Source organism: Epinephelus lanceolatus, chromosome 7 (genome assembly GCF_041903045.1).
Source record: "Epinephelus lanceolatus isolate andai-2023 chromosome 7, ASM4190304v1, whole genome shotgun sequence".
Taxonomy (NCBI): Eukaryota; Metazoa; Chordata; class Actinopteri; order Perciformes; family Serranidae; genus Epinephelus; species Epinephelus lanceolatus.
The window spans coordinates 4,331,109-4,350,025 of record NC_135740.1 but is presented as its reverse complement, the minus strand read 5'-3'; the positions used below and the strand labels follow the sequence as shown (position 1 = coordinate 4,350,025).

At 44.1% G+C, this 18,917-nt stretch overlaps 1 protein-coding gene across 1 annotated transcript in view; it reads left to right on the top strand.

Moving 5' to 3' along the window:
- enpp6 (ectonucleotide pyrophosphatase/phosphodiesterase 6) overlaps nt 1-18,917 on the top strand; it is a 49,820-nt gene that overhangs the window by 26,950 nt on the left and 3,953 nt on the right. The window contains exons 2-6 of the mRNA XM_033633923.2: nt 3,738-3,917; nt 10,278-10,389; nt 13,229-13,370; nt 13,476-13,655; nt 18,302-18,439. Of these exons, the coding sequence (XP_033489814.1) occupies nt 3,738-3,917; nt 10,278-10,389; nt 13,229-13,370; nt 13,476-13,655; nt 18,302-18,439 (752 nt within the window). The remainder of the gene's footprint in view (nt 1-3,737; nt 3,918-10,277; nt 10,390-13,228; nt 13,371-13,475; nt 13,656-18,301; nt 18,440-18,917) is intronic.

Genomic DNA, 18,917 nt, shown 5'->3' with positions numbered 1-18,917 from the left:
CTTTAAAAACATTGTTTGCCTGGTTCTGTTTAAATAGCTCTAAAATACGAATCATAACTGCTAGAACATTTATTCTTTTAGCAGCAGAAAGCTAAAGCTTCTGTCTTCCCCTCCCTGTCACAAAATTTTTAATGCATGAAAAGTGCTATACAAATAAAGTTTGATTTGATTTGATTTTATTACCTAATGACCTTTTGTTACCCTACCATATGTGCCATGCAAGTGTAATGGATCGCTGTTTCCATTCCACTGTATATATACACATCAATCCAAAATAAAACCTGTAATAGCTGGAGGTTTTGTTCTTTTTGCAGCAGAAAGCTGAGACTTGTGTCTTCCTTGTCATACTGTCATTACCGTATTTTAACTTACATGCGGTGCAAACGTAGTATTTTGCCATAGCCAGCAGAAATTCCCCCCAGGGACTGACCCTTTGCTAAGTCCTGCCCTTGGACGCAGACTGGCCAATCATAGCATAGTATGGAGCCAGCTCAGACCATTGACCATTCACTCCATTGAGTCTAATGCAGTCGTTTTCACTGGAAAAAGATATACAGTACAGGCCAAAAGTTTGGACACACCTTCTCATTCAATGCGTTTTCTTTATTTTCATGACTATTTACATTGTAGATTCTCACTGAAGGCATCAAAACTATGAATGAACACATGTGGAGTTATGTACTTAACAAAAAAAGGTGAAATAACTGAAAACATGTTTTATATTCTAGTTTCTTCAAAATAGCCACCCTTTGCTCTGATTACTGCTTTGCACACTCTTGGCATTCTCTCCATGAGCTTCAAGAGGTGGTCACCTGAAATGGTTTCCACTTCACAGGTGTGCCTTATCAGGGTTAATTAGTGGAATTTCTTGCTTTATCAATGGGGTTGGGACCATCAGTTGTGTTGTGCAGAAGTCAGGTTAATACACAGCCGACAGCCCTATTGGACAACTGTTAAAATTCATATTATGGCAAGAACCAATCAGCTAACTAAAGAAAAACAAGTGGCCATCATTACTTTAAGAAATGAAGGTCAGTCAGTCCGGAAAATTGCAAAAACTTTAAATGTGTCCCCAAGTGGAGTCGCAAAAACCATCAAGCGCTACAACGAAACTGGCACACATGAGGACCGACCCAGGAAAGGAAGACCAAGAGTCACCTCTGCTTCTGAGGATAAGTTCATCCGAGTCACCAGCCTCAGAAATGGCAAGTTAACAGCAGCTCAGATCAGAGACCAGATGAATGCCACACAGAGTTCTAGCAGCAGACCCATCTCTAGAACAACTGTTAAGAGGAGACTGCGCGAATCAGGCCTTCATGGTCAAATAGCTGCTAGGAAACCACTGCTAAGGAGAGGCAACAAGCAGAAGAGATTTGTTTGGGCCAAGAAACACAAGGAATGGACATTAGACCAGTGGAAATCTGTGCTTTGGTCTGATGAGTCCAAATTTGAGATCTTTGGTTCCAACCGCCGTGTCTTTGTGAGACACAGAAAAGGTGAACGGATGGATTCCACATGCCTGGTTCCCACTGTGAAGCATGGAGGAGGAGGTGTGATGGTGTGGGGGTGTTTTGCTGGTGACAGTGTTGGGGATTTATTCAAAATTGAAGGCACACTGAACCAGCATGGCTACCACAGCATCCTGCAGCGACATGCCATCCCATCCGGTTTGCGTTTAGTTGGACGATCATTTATTTTTCAACAGGACAATGACCCCAAACACACCTCCAGGCTGTGTAAGGGCTATTTGACCAAGAAGGAGAGTGATGGAGTGCTGCGGCAGATGACCTGGCCTCCACAGTCACCGGACCTGAACCCAATCCAGATGGTTTGGGGTGAGCTGGACCGCAGAGTGAAGGCAAAGGGGCCAACAAGTGCTAAACACCTCTGGGAACTCCTTCAAGACTGTTGGAAAACCATTTCAGGTGACTACCTCTTGAAGCTCATCGAGAGAATGCCAAGAGTGTGCAAAGCAGTAATCAGAGCAAAGGGTGGCTATTTTGAAGAAACTAGAATATAAAACATGTTTTCAGTTATTTCACCTTTTTTTGTTAAGTACATAACTCCACATGTGTTCATTCATAGTTTTGATGCCTTCAGTGAGAATCTACAATGTAAATAGTCATGAAAATAAAGAAAACACATTGAATGAGAAGGTGTGTCCAAACTTTTGGCCTGTACTGTATGTTTCTTCCCTGTTCCAAAACCAAAATCAAAGCCTGAAAAGTCTAAGGTTAGTTAGCTAGCTAGCTACTGAAGATGTAGCCTACTGAATGTATACACAAGCTGCTTTTGCTTTTTAATGATTGTAACACGGATAAAAAAGACCTACCCTGCTACATAAACCGGTGAAACTGGTGTCATCGCATTGTGTGCAGATGAACGTTGCTTGACTTCCCCCGGAGATTCCTGCCTGTCTGGCGGTGGAGGTCCGGATGATGGCAGCAGCACGGGGGCGAAGCCAAACACCGTTTATCTGCACACACTGCGATACCACAAAGCTGTTTCAATATCGCAGATGTTTCTCTTTATTTTCATTGTCTTCTGTTGCGATCAGCAGTGATGTGGTGGTTCACTTTTACTCTGTGATCTGTAGCCTATAGTTTGGCTGTAGCTTCTAAGTACGTTTGTCTTTTAAACCTTTTTTTGCTGCTGAGTCAGTTTGACATCCTGGATATATCCTTCAAACACATTTTGTAGACCCCTCTGTCTGCTTCTCTCTGGAATCACTATTTAAGTTTTCCAAAAATATGATAAAATTTCTTCAGGAAGTGCAGTTAGTTACAGCGTGGGCTGTACTGTACTGCTTACTCCGACAGCTTGTCGGACCATTACAAAGGGGTGGGACTTAGCAAAAGGCCAGTGCAGTGGGAGATTGTTATTTGCATAATCCTTTATATAGCCATGTAAAATAAAAATCATAATTGCTAGAACATTAATTCTTTTTGCAGCAGAAAGCTAAGGATTGTGTCTTATGTGTCATCACGTTGTACGTCTGCAATGACGTCATTGCAATGCGTTACGTGTGATGGAAAAACTCTTGGTGGCCCAAGATTAATGAAGGATGAACCCATCACAACGCCTTTGCACTCTGCTCATAAAAATGAACATATCTCAAAAACTAAGTAATGTACATAGTTCAAATAACTTATGGAGTGTTAAGAAATATGAAATATAATCTGATAAAAAAAGTTTTTTTTTTAATGATACAACTTCAGTACTTTTATTGATTATTATGGTTTACTGACTTACATACCTTTTTAGCTCAGTTTGTAAAGATTTTAGAAATAAAAAGAATTTAAAAATACTACTACTTACTCACAATAAGCAAAAATACTAACGTAGTCCCTGGCGGACCATTTTTATTGCAGAGTTCAAAGGGTCAATGTCAAGTTCTGTAGCATTTCTTTATTTTTATTTTCCCACAATTTGGTCTAACTTAGGGTATTTTGGGCTACTCTAATTTATGCCACAATAGCAGCAATAATTAACAATTATTATTTTTCCTCCAGAGGGGCAGCTCAGCCAATGAGGGTAAATGGGCTGCTGCTCAGGCAACTTTAGCCTGTACCTGTGCAAAAATGTGGAGTGTTAAGTGCCAACAAATGTGATGTGGTAATAATAATAAATATTTAGAAGATCATCCTGTAGGTATTACTCCTATGTGTAACATGGATAGCATTCAGACCCAATAACAGCTGTAGGCACTCAGACTATGTCATTTGTTGTTGCGCCAGGCCGTCACTGTGACATTCATCACATGACTGGAAACTACATGTGGGATGAAGCCTCAAAGAAGGAATTCCTGATTGGGACCAACCCCGACAGTCGACTGCCTCTTTGGTGGGATGGGTCAGAACCACTGTGGGTCACCCTGCAGAGACATGGAAAGAATGTCTTCATGTACTACTGGCCAGGTGAGCACACACTATGTTAACTTGAACACTCAACAGATACATTTCTAAATGAATCAATACAGGCAGCGTGACAGCTTGTGTTGTTCTCACACTGTTAGGGATTGAATGCAACCCAAAGTGTATTTTTATGCTTTAAGTCAATGTTCTCCTCTTTAACATGTGTAGCTAGAGTGCTTATGAAAGGGGTTCTTACGCTCAGTATTGTGCCTGAACCGTGTGCAGACACAGTTGGTACACTGAAGCTGCTGCTGCAGTGTAGTGGGCTGTGTCAGCCTTAAAGATTGATCATGTAATTTTTATCTTCTCTGCCTTTTAACTGAAAGACAACAGTTAAGAAGAAAGATTAATGGTGGTTTGTAGTTGAATGGAAGGTAATGTTCTCAATACAAGTCAGCTCTCAAAATTGTGATCTGACATTATCACCACTAAAAAAGCAGAATGCACTCAGGTCATTCATACCTGCCAAATATGGGTAAATATTAGCAGCTTAAGAGTTCATTCCCATAGTGCCAATAAACCCAGTGTTGTCATGCGTAGTACATGGGGTAGCCCCATCGCTGTAACTGCTGAGCTATAGTGCAATCAGTAGTAGAACCGTAATCTGCTGTGTAGAGTTTCAAAAACCATCATGCTACCGACTGGAGACCCTGCCAAACCAAGAGGTATACTTTTTATCATATCTCTTAGGTGCTCTATTCTTTTTTTTTTTTTTTTTTTTTTTAAACCAGCTGTGCGGAACTTTTTGTTTTCGTTGATTATAGCGCCCCTTTGGTCGAAGCAGCCTAGTGTCGTAAAATCTCGACTGCAACTGGCAATTACCACATGCATTTGATTTGGAAAGCGAGAGGATTAACTAACGTCAGGTCAGTCCAAGTAATTAGTGGAAACAGCAAAATGACTCCTGTCGTGTTTCTGTTCTGATCTACTTCTAACACAGCAAAGCTGTTACCTGCAGCCTTCGCTTGCAAAGCTAATGCTACTAACGTCAGGTCAGTCCAAGTAATTAGTGGAAACATGCAAACGTTACACAAGTTAGCAGTAAAGTAAGTAAGTTCATAAATGTTCTGGTGTAGCTCTGAATTTCTTATAAACTGAGGACAACTGCCTGCTGTATATTCGTGTTCATGGTCACAGTCACAGAATTTTGTGGTGTTTGTTGCGAGCAGAATCACTTCTGCCTCGGGTGCCGTATACTGGTTTGCTGACTTCCGCTGTCCGTCCGACCTGCGCGAGGCTACACTAAATAGCCATAGAGAAAGGCTTTTTTGTCGCTGTTGGGTTCAAATAAATATGCAGATCTTCAAGGGGGGTTGATACAAACTAGGGACAGTTTTATTAATGGTAAAAAGTTCCGCACAGCTGCTTTAAAGATTATTTTTTGGGGCTTTTTGCCTTTAATGAACAGGACAGAGTGAAATGGGGTGAGAGAGAGAGAGAGTGGGGGTTGACATGCAGCAAAGGGTTGCAAGCCGGAGTCAAACCTGCGACCGCTGCAGCGAGGCATCGCCTCTATACATGGGGCGCCAGCACTAGCCACTACGCTACCGACACCCCAGTTAGGTGCTCTGTTCTATCATTCCATTTTATTAGGACTTTGTCAGTCCATTTGTTTGTAATGACTTCAAATAATGTTTGTTTTTTTAATTAATGCTTTTTGAAGGTACCAATGTGATGGATTCCTGAGGGACCTTAGTCAAAAGCACCCCATTCTTCTGAGTTCATGTTTGCCATGGGTCCTAATTTAAAGTATCACACAGTGTCAGGGAAGGCAGGGACACTAATCAGTTAGTTCGGGTCATTCAGGTCATTCTGGAGGAGACAGACACAGATGCAGCAGACACAGATTTCCTATTGAGCTCTTTAACAACCCTAAATACAACTCCTCCCTAAGGTTGTATAATGTTCAAAGTCAGAAATACATTACAGCATTTCATAGTGAAGGTGTTTTATGACTATCAAATTCAGTTGATCAAATTAAGGAAAACTCCATCTGCTGTTGTGGACATTCAATGCTCAGCTGGAAAATCTAATCATATAAGGTGTAAACCCAGCAAATGATTGCTCCTCCTGTCACATGTCAGTAAGCCTAGAGCACATCCTGAGCCAAATCATGAGCTATAACTGCAGTTCTTTGTAAACACCATTTATTTTATACTGAAAAAAAATTTAAACACTTTTGTTTTTTCTCCCATTTTTCACAGGTTTATGTTAGAGATCTAAGACTGTTAGATCTCCGCTGTTCCATCGGTGTGTGAGTGCATGTGAAAGGTTACTGAGTAACAAGTGGCACCAGGTATGGTAGCCTCGGCCACCAGTACGTGAATGTGTGTGCGACATGTAGTGTTAAAGCTTTGAGTGGTCAGACGACTTGAACAGCACTACACAAGTGCAGTCCATTTGATCACACACCACATTGCTAAAGATGTATCAGATTTTGAGGGAGCGCCCCACTGGCATGCTGACTGCAAGAATGGCCACCAGAGCTGCTGCCTGTGAACTGAATATTCATTTCACTATAAGACATCTCCAATATTGTTTCCCTGAATTTGGTAGCACATCCAATCATCGTTACAATCACACAAGTCAGTTACAAGGACAAACTGCTGTCAGGTCAAGACCCTGGTGAGGACGATGAGCATGGAGATGAGCTTCCTTGAGACATTTTCTGACGGTTTGTGTAGAAATTCTTCGGTTGTGCAAACCAACCGTTAGCTGCCCGGATGGCTGGTCTTGGACGATCTTATAGGTGAGGACACTGGATGTGGAGGTCCTGAGCTGGTGTGGCTATGTGGTCTGCGGTTGTGTGGCCAGTTAGATGTATTGCCAAGTTCAGGGAAACAACACTGGAGACGTCGTATGGTATTTAAAAGGAACATGTTTTGAAATGAACATTTAGTTCACAAGCAACAGCTCTGGTGAACATCCCTGCAGTCAGCATGATAATGGCACACTCCTTCAAAGCGTGTGACATCTGTAGCATTGTGTTGCAATCAAACTACACATTTTAATGTGACCTTTTATTGTGACCATCCCAAGGCACACCTGTGTGTAATGATGCTGTTTAATCAGCATCTTAACCAGAAGTGTTGCATTCAGTGTACATTATGTACACACTGAAAAAAATAAATAAATTTGAATTACATTTATTTATTTTTGGGAGTCAGGGAGTCAGAGAGAACAAGGTATCTATCCACTGTTGTCTTGAAAGATAACAAATTTGGTATGACTGTTGTTTATTTCAGTTATTTTATATTTATATTTTATATTGATAACACACATCATGTTTACTTGAAATCACTGAAAACTAAATGATACCTGAATCAAAGGATGGTAAATATCCTTCTAAGTATTCATGTAAATTGTACTTGGGATAAAAGCTGCAATTTGTATTAAAAAAAACTATCTTTTTGTTTTACACAATATGCAGATTAGGTGAAATAAGTTAATTCTTTGCTATGATGGTTGTTTCTTAGAGTAGTATATTCCTGAGCCCAGTCAGTAGTCCTTTTGTGTTAAATATGTTGGTAGGATGAGAAAAAGAGTCCAACCTGATGTGAGGTACTGTTTACACACTGATGAAGGCACAGCTGTAATATCTGTGCCTTTAGCTCTGCTTTGCTTTGAAATAGAAGCTAAATACAAAGAGATATGAACTCAGCAGACTAATCACATGACGTGCAAACTCGATCTGAACTTGTTGTACTATGATATCAGTTATTGTATACATATCTTGTACAGATAAGTTGAAATGTGTGCAGACATTCATGGTCATCAGAAGTGATAAGATAAGAGAGACTTTGTCATCCATCTATAAACAGTGTAGTGCAGTACATAGAGGAACAAACTGTATAGGTTACTTGAAAACAAGTGAGATGAAATCATATGCTCTGGTGACATAATGTTCTGAGGTTTCATTTTATATTAAGAAGTCAAATACTGCTCAGCTGACAGGCCGTCTATGTTTCTGAGATTTTGTTCTTGGGAAAAATATATAAAGATTTGATTAGATTTATTGTCTGTCTGTCTATCAGTGGACAGATTTTGTCAATGCGATTGCATCGCAATCATGCAAGATGCATTCATGAAACTTTACAGGTGTGTAGCTGAAATCAAGGAAGGACGGGAAGTAGGGGGTAGGAAGTAGGGAAGGGGCCATTGGCTGGTTGTTCTGGGCCTACCCTGGGGTCTCTTATCAGTTAAATGGCCTCTTGTATTCACAGTGTTATTCCTTTGGGGCCTCATTTACAGATAGTGTGTATGCACAGATCTGTGCTTAAACTGTGCATGCCAGTGTTTTAGTAGAAATCTGGGATTCATCATTATTTTCATACCTGAATTTGTTAGAAGTATCTCAGATCATGCGTATGCACGCACATATGATGAAGGCCTGGGTGAAAATTTAAACACACACCATTTAACTAAATGCATAGCATATTAAAACCATAATTGTTTGAAAAGGCTTTCATAGACAACATTTAAAACCATTAATTCACTACTGCATTGGTCAAATGTATTCAACAACTATGAAATTGACACCCTTTCATCCTCATCAATTATTTTTTCAAAAATCCAACTATAATAACAGAGTGTCCCAGTTTTTTTTATCTTATAGAAATTGCGTATATGTTAATAGCAAACTAATTAATTGGTAGCCTATTAATAGGCATCCAGGGTATATAACAGATTCTGATTTACCTCCAAGCAGGTGTTAAGATGTCATATCTAACCTTGCTGGAAGATATTACAGGCTGTGCCTTTAGTCATCAGAGACCGACATGCTTGAACAGAGTGTTTGAAGAAAGTGATGAACGGATGATCAGCAGTTTCTGACTGTCACAGACGCTCACTGATGGCCCAACACTTGTGTGTCAGGGCCTTAATATGTGTGTCGAAACAACTTTACCACGTTCTCCATGATACTCCTCTGGGCAAATGTATTTCCTTTATATAGAGAAATGGGGCTGTGGCAGTATGCTGATTGCAGATAGCGGGCATGCTGCTGTCAATTAGAAATGGTTTGGATTCTCTAACATAGGTACAATGATAAGAACAAAGTCAGCCAGTGCACGTGTCATGAATATGACAGTGATTATGCATGTGCACTTTTCTGTGCAGAGTAAATATATTTCTACGTGCATATTAATGAATGAGGCCCTTGGTCACTACCCAATGCTCATGACCATGACCATAGCTGAGGGCTGAAATGTAGATAAACTGGTAAATGAAAAGCTTTGCTTTTTCAGCTCCTTCTTCACCACAACAATCTGGTACAACACATACACTACTGCTGAAGCTGCACCAGTCCACCCATTGATCTCATGCTGCATTAAACTCTCACTTGTAAACAAGATCCTGAGATATCTGAACTCCTCTACATGGGGCAGCAACTCATGCCCAACCGGGAGGGGAGGAATCCATAATTTTCAGGGTTAGCCCCATGGCTACTGACTTAGAGGTGCTAATTGTTACCCTGACTACATAACACTAGACTGCAAACCGCTGTGCTAAAGGTCGCAGTCACAAAGAGAATCACATCATCTGCAAAGAGCAGCACCGGACACTCTCCTCCCTTGGCTCTGCCTACAAACAGAATCTGGGACAAGGGACAACCCTGACCCCATTGTAAGGAGTTGTGGTTGTGTATGTTGTGGCAACTTAAGAACCTGCTGGTGAGCACCTGCAGTGAAGGAGGCTGTCAAGCTTAAGAAAGAGACCTTCTGGGCTTGGCTAGCCCAGGATTCTCCTGAAGCAGCAGACTGGTACTGAGATCTTATGCACATTCAGCATTTTATCTCCATGGAATTCCTAGGCCTCACAGGCAGACCTTCATCCAAAGTATTTTTTCAAATTATCCTGTGAAATCTTTTGGAAGTTGAGTGTATGAAGTGAATGAAGTGCATTTCTTCTATTTACAGTACATCCTCCAGGACCATGATGCCTGCTTTTCCACATCTTATTAATAAAATGTCCCCACCTTGAGAAAAGGTTGTTATAGTCCCCATTTGCAGACTTTTACACCACGATTGTTGACTTTTAGCTGTTTTCCAGAGTCTAAAAATGTAGAGCATGTGAGTTGTTATAGGACCATGCTGTATTAAGTATTTTACATTAAGAATACCAGAAAGTATAATAGAGTTTATAAGGTGCAATTTATGTTTACTGTTTGTTTCTGAGATGTTCCTGAGGTGAAGAGTTATTAGCACTGAACCACCAAGTCAACCTCTTGAGCACAAATGCCCAATCATAAAGTTTATAGTTGGGTAAGAACTAAATTCAAGACCAGTGTGCTTTAATATACAATGTTAATTATCCCCAAACTGTCTTAAATAATGCAATAATCTTATGTGTGTTTGTCTTCAGGCTGCGAAGTGGAAATTCTGGGTGTCCGTCCAACATTCTGTGAGGAATACGTCTACAACCCATCAGAGAAAAACCTCACAGACTCGATAGAGGATGCTCTCAATGTCCTAAGGTAACAACATAATGATGTGTGATCCATGGCTTACTTTAAGAGCTGAAAAGAGATGGCAACTTGAGAGTTTGTAACATTTGTAACAACGCTCATAAAAATACAGCCTTGGAACAGAGCCTCTCTTAACAGTATGTCCTGTGGCTTGCACCTCATGTTTAGATAAGGATGTTAATTTTTAATGAACACCATTTCCAACAAAATTTGATGTTCAAAGGCTAAACTGGGCATAAAAGGTGAGTCCATTAGCGAGTCAAGGGGTCGCAGTCAGCTCAGACAAGTCTATAACAGCAGCACAGAGAGGACTGTACTCTAGAGGACTTTAGACAGCAGAGATTACAGTTACAGTATTGAAAAGTGACAAGCCTGGTATACACTTTGTGATTTTGGGCTGTCCTGGTCAAAAGATGACCAATGTGAAAGAAACATGGTGATATCTTATGTCACACAATGAGAGAGGTTCAAGGACGGCTGTTGTCACGGTCTTGTGAACAAGGACAGCTGTGTAACTTCTTTTATGATCTACGTCTACCAACCAACCCATTGAAATGCAGCATGAAATGATGCACTGGTGGTAAACCCAAACAAACAGACAGATAGCAGCTCGCTATGGAGGCAAAATGCGCTAAAAGAAATGTGTGGGATTCCAGCACCTTGTGAAAACCTTGTGGCGTTGAGGCAGCAGAAGCCTTGCCTGTATGATGTGTCCTCCAGCTCTTTACCGTGATTGCGTAAAGCGGGAAGAAGCATGAAAGGAAATAGCGGCGGAGTTGCAGCTGCCAGGTGAGCAACCTAGCAGTGGGAGCCTATCTATGTTTCCAGGGTTCTATGTTTCCCGGGTTCTATGTTCCTCACTTAACCCTGCAAAAAAGGTTCTATGTTCCCTGGTTACACAAAAAAGGTTCTATGTTTCCCAGGTTCTATGTTGCCTGCTCAACCAAGCGGGAAACATAGAACCCTTTTTGTGTAAGCGGGGAACATAGAAGCTTTTTTGCAGGGTTAAGTGGGGAACATAGAACCCGGGAATCATAGAACCCTGGAAACATAGGGTGACCCCCCTAGCAGCTAGCAAACACACACAGACACACCACAGTATATAGTGCCCATAGAACTTTAGAGTATTTAATAATGTGACCTACTATGTTGTGCTTCACAGTTGGAGTAACCTGTGATAACCTGCGCAGCATCCTTGTGCACTCAGTTTGAGAAGCTATTGCATCATATGTTGTAGCCTGCGATCCACTAGGCGCTGTCATCAAACTTGGTGTCATACCCAAGTTTATTAGATCCATGTTGCACAGTGTAGCTGCACTGAACTTATAAGGCTGTTAAAATCTCACAGTCTGTAGGAGGCTTTAGGTAGAGAGTGTCGATGAGATTTATGGATAGGGATGAAACCAAATAACAGTTACAGAAGTACAAACCTCTACACCTGTTGTTTTTATGCCTCTGTGATAGCGACAGCCATGGCAGGAGGCATTATTTTTTTGGGCTGTCCCTCTGTGCGTATGAACCATTCATGTGAATGCAATATCTCAAGAAGGCCTTGGGGTAATTACCCCTTATTTGGCACAAATGTCCACCTGAACAAAGGTCAAGGACATTGTGACCTCAGAGCTCAAGAATTCATATGCTAATTATGACATATTTCCCACAAATGTCTAATAGGATGCAATGATGAAGAGATGACATTTTATATCCAAAGGGTCAAAGGTCAACTTCACTGTGACATCATACTATGAATGAACAGAAGGGGAGAGAGGGAGACATTTGGTCAGATACTGAACGGTGACACTAAATCTGGGTGTCCACCTTGAAACTGTGCTGATTGTACAGGTGTTCTGTGCTGCTGGGGAAAGATGTGTGTGAGAGGGTCACATTACTAAATAATCTAAAGTTTTGTGGGCACCACAGTATATACTGCTGTGTGTCTGTGTGTGTTTGCTAGCTGGTAGGTTGCTCCCTCGGCATTTCCTTTCCATTTCCTTTCCTTCCATGCTTCGTCCTCCTTTAAGTGATCATGGTACAAGCTGGAGGACACATCATACAGGCAAGGTTTCTGCTGCCACAACTCCACAATGTTTCCCTCTTTTCTGGAATCTCACATATGTCCTTTAGTGTGTTTTGCCTCCATGGCTATCTGTCTGTTTGTTTAAGTTTAGCACCAGCGCGTCATTTCATGCTCCATTTCTATTGGTTGGTTAGTAGAGGTAGCTCATAAGGGCAGTCACACAGTGAGATGGTCAACCCAAATTTCTGACACTGTCAGAATTTTATCCCACAGTGTCTTTGATGGCAAGACCGTGACAACAGCCGTCCTTGAACCTCTCTCACTGTGCGATGTAGAACCACTATTTTAGAGCCACGACCAAAGATATTGCTACGTTTCTGTAATGTGGGTCATCTTTCGTCTGGGACAGCCAAAAATCGCACAGTGTATATTGGGCTTAACATGGAGTATGACTAAGCAGAGAAAATCATTAACACTGAATGAAGAGAGAATATTTGCATGTTTTATTGAATATTCTTGTTTGTTATTTTTTGTATTTAAACTACCCACTGTATAAAGGATTGATCTGTTTCATATATGCCAAGATTATATCAGGACCATTTTGCTGATGACGTGAAATGGTTTTGATTCACTTTTATTTTGTAACTGCAATCTACAACTATGGAATTTTGTAGGTCCATGCTTTATCAGTGACAATATAATTTAGCAATAATGTAACTACTTACATAATGACAATAATGGTAGTGGCTATATGTGTGTGTGTGTGTGTGTGTGTGTGTGTGTGTGTGTGTGTGTGTGTGTTTGTGCGTGTGTATTTGTGCGTGTGTGTAGGGCAGGCCAAGCGAGCATGGCAGCAATATATTATGAGAAAATAGATGTGGAGGGCCATCACTTTGGTCCAGACTCTCATCAGGTCAGAACAGCTGTGCGACAGCTGGATCTCGCCATGCAGACACTCAACAGCAAAATCAAAGTTAGTGACATCACTCCTGTTGTTACAACAATTACAGTTACTACTGCTTTTCTTGTCACATAGTTTAATTTTCATCTGTTTTGGTTGCTTGTGACACTCTTGCAGGAGAAAAACATGGTGAACGAGCTGAACATTGTGCTATTTTCAGACCATGGTATGACAAAGATCCAGTGGATGGAGAAGGTCATAGAGCTGGACAAGTATGTCAACATGTCAGCCATTGTCAAGATGATGGACAGAGGACCAGTGGTTAGTCTGTGGCCCAAAGATAACAAGTACCAAGAGGTGAGGCCAGAATCAGTAGTTACTGCTCTGCCGTGATGCTCTTTGTGATTAAGAAAGTTACATATAACCATTATGAAATGATTCATGGAGAAATTGATTAGGTTCTTGTATATAGTAAAAAAAACTGTAAAAACAGGTACAGGTTATGTGTCTGCAGTACTCTATTAATTAAGTGCCACTGTTCTGATTAAATTGATTGCCACAAAGCTTGTTACAGGTTGTGGTCCTCTGCAGGAATAAAAGCCCTCGCCACAGCAGAGAGCTAGGATTTGCTTTGTTCATGGCCGAGAAGCCAGTGAAGGCTCACATTCTTCTTACTGCTCTAGTGAGTGGTTGGTCAGTGTGCCTGTGTGGACCCCTCAGTCTTGCACCCTCCTGCTGAAAGTCCTTATTAGCAGGTGAAAAGAAGCAACTGGTGACAAGGCCCCCAGAAATGCAGCTCAGCATTGCTGCAGGGTTTTCCAAGTGGCCACTCATGGTATTGCAGTGAAAAAATTCCCTGTGGCCCAAAAAGCATTTTCCCCATAGACAACTGTTATAAAAGAGACATTTGTAGGGGAGCAGAGAAACAACAAAAATAATATCTGATTTTGTTTAAATAAGATCTGATACTGGAAGTTTGTGACACACATGGCACCTACCTGCAGAGCAGCAGAGTACAAAAGAAGTTATCTACTGCAGAACTTTGAACATAGGTTGAAGAGAAGACACTTTTGGAAATGCAGGTGTGTATTCATACTCCTCCGAGAACCGTCACCTTATCATGGTGGAGGAGTTTGAGTGCCCTAATGACCCTGGGAGCTATGCTGTCGGGGGCATTTTGCCCCTGGTAGGGTTTGCCATGGCAGATTGGTTCTGGGCGAAGGGTCAGACGAAGAACGGTTCAAAAGACCCTTCATGATGGATACAAACAAGGACACGTGTACCCGGCCCGGAGGGTTACCGGGGCCCCGCCCTGGAGCCAGGCCCGGGGTTGGGGCCCGTGGGCGAGAGCCTGGTGGTCGGGCCTTCGCCCATGGGGTCCGGCCGGGTCCAGCCCGAACCAGCTACATGGGCTCGTCCCCCTGCAGGCCCACCACCCGCAGAGGGATCCAGAAGGGTTCGGTGCAATGTGGATTGGGCAGCAGACCAAGGCGGGGGCCTTGGCGGTCCGATCCTCGGTTACAGAAGTTGGCTCTTGGGACATGGAATGTCACCTCTCTGGCGGGGAAGGAGCCGGAGCTTGTGGAAGAGGTTGAGCGCTACCGGCTAGATATAGTCGGCCTCACCTCGACACATAGTTCCAGCTCTGGAACCCTAGTCCTTGAGAGGGGTTGGACTCTCTCCTTCACTGGAGTTGCTCCGGGTGAGAGGCGGAGAGACCCCCAGACTCTCTGCCTGTACGTTGGGGTTTACCCCGGTAGACGAAAGGGTTGCTTCCCTGCGCCTGCGACGGGTCCTGACTGTTGTCTGTGCTTATGCACCGAACAACAGTTCAGAGTACCCACCCTTTTTGGAGTCCCTGGGACGGGTGCTGGACAGTGCCCTGACCGGGGACTCCATTGTTCTGCTGGGGGACTTCAACGCTCACGTGGGCAATGACAGCGGGACCTGGAGGGGCGTGATTGGGAGGAACGGCCTGCCTGACCTGAACCTGAGTGGTGTTCAGTTATTGGACTTCTGTGCGGGTTGCAGTTTGGCCATAACTAACACCATGTTCAAACATAAGGATGTCCATCGGTGCACGTGGCACCAAGACAGCCTAGGTCGCAGGTCAATGATCGACTTTGTAGTCGTATCATTTGACCTGTGGCCATATGTTCTGGACACTCGGGTGAAGAGAGGAGCAGAGCTGTCAACTCACCACCTGGTGGTGAGTTGGATCAGATGGTGGGGGAAGACGCCGCGCAGACCTGGCAGGCCCAAACGAACAGTGAGGGTCTGCTGGGAATGCCTGGTGGAAGAACCTGTCCAGATGATCTTCAACTCCCACCTCCGGGAGAGCTTCGACCGCGTCCTGAGGGCAGAGGGGGACATTGAGTCCGAATGGGCCTTGTTCCGCTCTGCCATTGTCGAGGCGGCAGTTGCGAGCTGTGGTCGCAAGGCCGCTGGGGCCAGTCGCGGCGATAATCAGCCGTCAGGCTGAAGAAGGAGGCCTACAGGGCATGGTTGGTCTGTGGGTCTCCGGAAGCAGCTGATGGGTACCGGCGGGCCAAGCGGAGCGCAGCGGCGGCAGTCGTTGAGGCAAAAACTTGGCCGTGGGAGGAGTTCGGTGAGGCCATGGAGGAAGATTATCGATCGGCTCCAAAGAGGTTCTGGCAAACCGTCCGGCGCCTCAGGGGGAGAAGGCGGCAACTTGCTCACACTGTTTACAGTGGGGGTGGGGAGCTGCTGACGTCAACTGGGGACATTGTCGGGCGGTGGAAGGAATACTTTGAGGAGCTCCTCAATCCCACCAACACGTATTCCAGTGAGGAAGCAGAGACGGGGGTCTTGGGGGTGGGTCGTCCAATTTCTGGGGCAGAAGTTGCTGAGGTAGTGAAACAACTCCGAGGCAGCGGAGCCCCGGGGGTGGATGAGATTCGTCCTGGATATCTCAAGGCTCTGGATGTTGTAGGGCTGTCCTGGCTGACATGCCTCTGCAACATTGCGTGGACATCGGGGGCAGTGCCTCTGGAGTGGCAGACCGGGGTGGTGGTCCCCATTTTCAAGAAAGGGGACCAGAGGGTGTGTTTCAACTACAGGGGGATCACACTCCTCAGCCTACCCGGTAAGGTCTACTCCAGGGTGCTGGAGAAGAGGGTCCAGTCGATAGTTGAACCTCAGATTGAGGAGGAGCAATGTGGTTTTCGTCCCGGACGCGGAACCGTGGACCAGCTCTTTACCCTCGCCAGGGTGCTGGAGGGGGCATGGGAGTTTGCCCAACCAGTCCACATGTGTTTTGTGGATTTGGAGAAGGCTTACAACCATGTCCCCAGGGGCATCCTGTGGGGGGTGCTCCGGGAGTATGGGGTTGGTGGCCCCTTGCTAAGGGCCATCCAGTCCCTGTACCGAAGGAGCATGAGTCTGGTTCGCGTGGCTGGCAGTAAGTCGGACCTGTTCCCGGTGAGGGTTGGACTCCGCCAGGGCTGCCCTTTGTCACCGGTTCTGTTCATAACTTTTATGGACAGAATTTCTAGGCGCAGCCGAGTGGTGGAGGGTGTCAGGTTCGGTGACGGGAGGATCTCGTCCCTGCTTTTTGCGGATGACGTGGTCCTCCTAGCTCCATTGAACAGTGACCTCCAGCTCTCGCTGGGGCAGTTCGCAGCCGAGTGTGAAGCGGCTGGGATGAGAATCAGCACCTCCAAGTCTGAGGCCATGGTCCTCAGCCGGAAAAGGGTGGATTGCCCACTCCAGGTCAGGGGGGAGGTCCTTCCTCAGGTGGAGGAGTTTAAGTATCTCGGGATCTTGTTCACGAGTGAGGGTAGGATGGAGCGGGAGACTGACAGGCGGATTGGGGCGGTGTCAGCAGTGATGCAGGCGCTTAACCGGTCCGTTGTGGTGAAGAGGGAACTTAGCCAGAAAGCGAAGCTCTCAATTTACCGGTCAATCTACGTTCCAACCCTCACCTATGGTCACGAGCTCTGGGTAGTGACCGAAAGAATGAGATCGCGAGTACAAGCGGCCGAAATGAGTTTCCTTCCTGGCTAGGCTCAGCCTTAGGGATAGGGTGAGGAGCTCAGACATCCGGGAGGTACTCGGAGTAGAGCCGCTGCTCCTCCACATCGAGAGGAGCCAGTTGAGGTGGTTCGGGCATCTGGTAAGGATGCCTTCCGGACGCCTCCCTTGGGAGGTGTTTCGGGCATGTCCAACCGGGAGGAGACCTCGGGGCCGCCCCAGAACACGCTGGAGGGACTACATCACCCAGCTGGCCTGGGAACGCCTCGGGGTTCCCGCAGAAGAGCTGACAGAAGTGGCAGGGGAGAGGACTGTCTGGGCTTCTTTGCTGAGGCTGCTCCCCCCGCGAGCCGGACTCGGATAAGCGAAGGACGACAACGATGACGATAAACAGTCTACTGTTGTCAGCTCAACAGAAATCAGTGGGGGTTTTTTTGAGTTATGTAAAATAAATGTGGGAGATTTTTGTTTAAAACCTTAAAATATGTTGACTATAAACAAACAATAATTATATGATGGTTGTTAAATTGTAGAGCATACAACCAGAGTTATGAGCTGAAATAAGCTGCCACTATCAGTTGAGCTAAGGGGCCCTGCAGTGTTAAGGACTATGCACAACGCTTTTCAACTTAATGCTTATGCATTTCATTTGTTATTAACATTAAAATATGAATCCATGTAGCTTTAATGACACCGGATCAACCATTTTCCAGGTCATGCAAGTGTTGATGAAGAAGGAATAATGAAATAGGGATTCGGGGTGTATCTGTATTACCAGTGACATCTTTGAAACTGCAAGTGAGGAACTTGAAGAATAGGGTTTGACATGTAAAGGGTCACGCATTTCTTTCTGCAGCTGTCTGACCAACCAGCAGGAGGCACTAGTTAATAAAGCTACTTTTTTGTAGAAAGTTGCTTTATATGTAAGGTTTGTTATTAAAACAGTTTAATTAACACTGTTAATGCATGTCTTTGTGTATGTGTGTGTGTGTGTGTGTGTGTTATGCCAGGTGTATGCCGCATTGTCCCAGGTGCCTAACATGCGTGTCTATGCCAGACAGGAGATCCCTGAACGTTTCCATTTAAAAGGAGGGAAGTTTGTTTCCCCCCTGACGCTGGTCGCTGAGCCTGGCTGGTTTATCGCAGAGGTAACAGATAATACTACACTTGTATAAACACATTTACAGGGATAAAGTCTACTTCTGTTCACCTGCTGATGTTTTTGTACTCAGAGCAACTGCATTATAAGTGAATGCAAAAATAGAGAGGGAAAATTGTTCTCATTCCGAGGCTTTATGACTGTTCATCAAGACATTTCATTGCCTGCTTCACTTGTTACAGCTATTTTATTTTGACACTTGGTCCTTATTAATTAACAAATTGCATTTGTTCAGTTGTCATGGCACTAACTATAGATGTTCTTCCCATGAATTTGAGCACCTCAGGGATTTTCATCCATGTTGACTTAAAGGTTAAAGATTTCATGAAGAGTTTTGACCATTGATAGGCCTATGGAGCTGTTTTTCTATGAATGGAGCCTCATTATATTTGTCTCACACATGAGGATGCACATGCACAGGGCTGGCACAATACACGTTTCTGCCAATGCTTTCACACTATTCCACT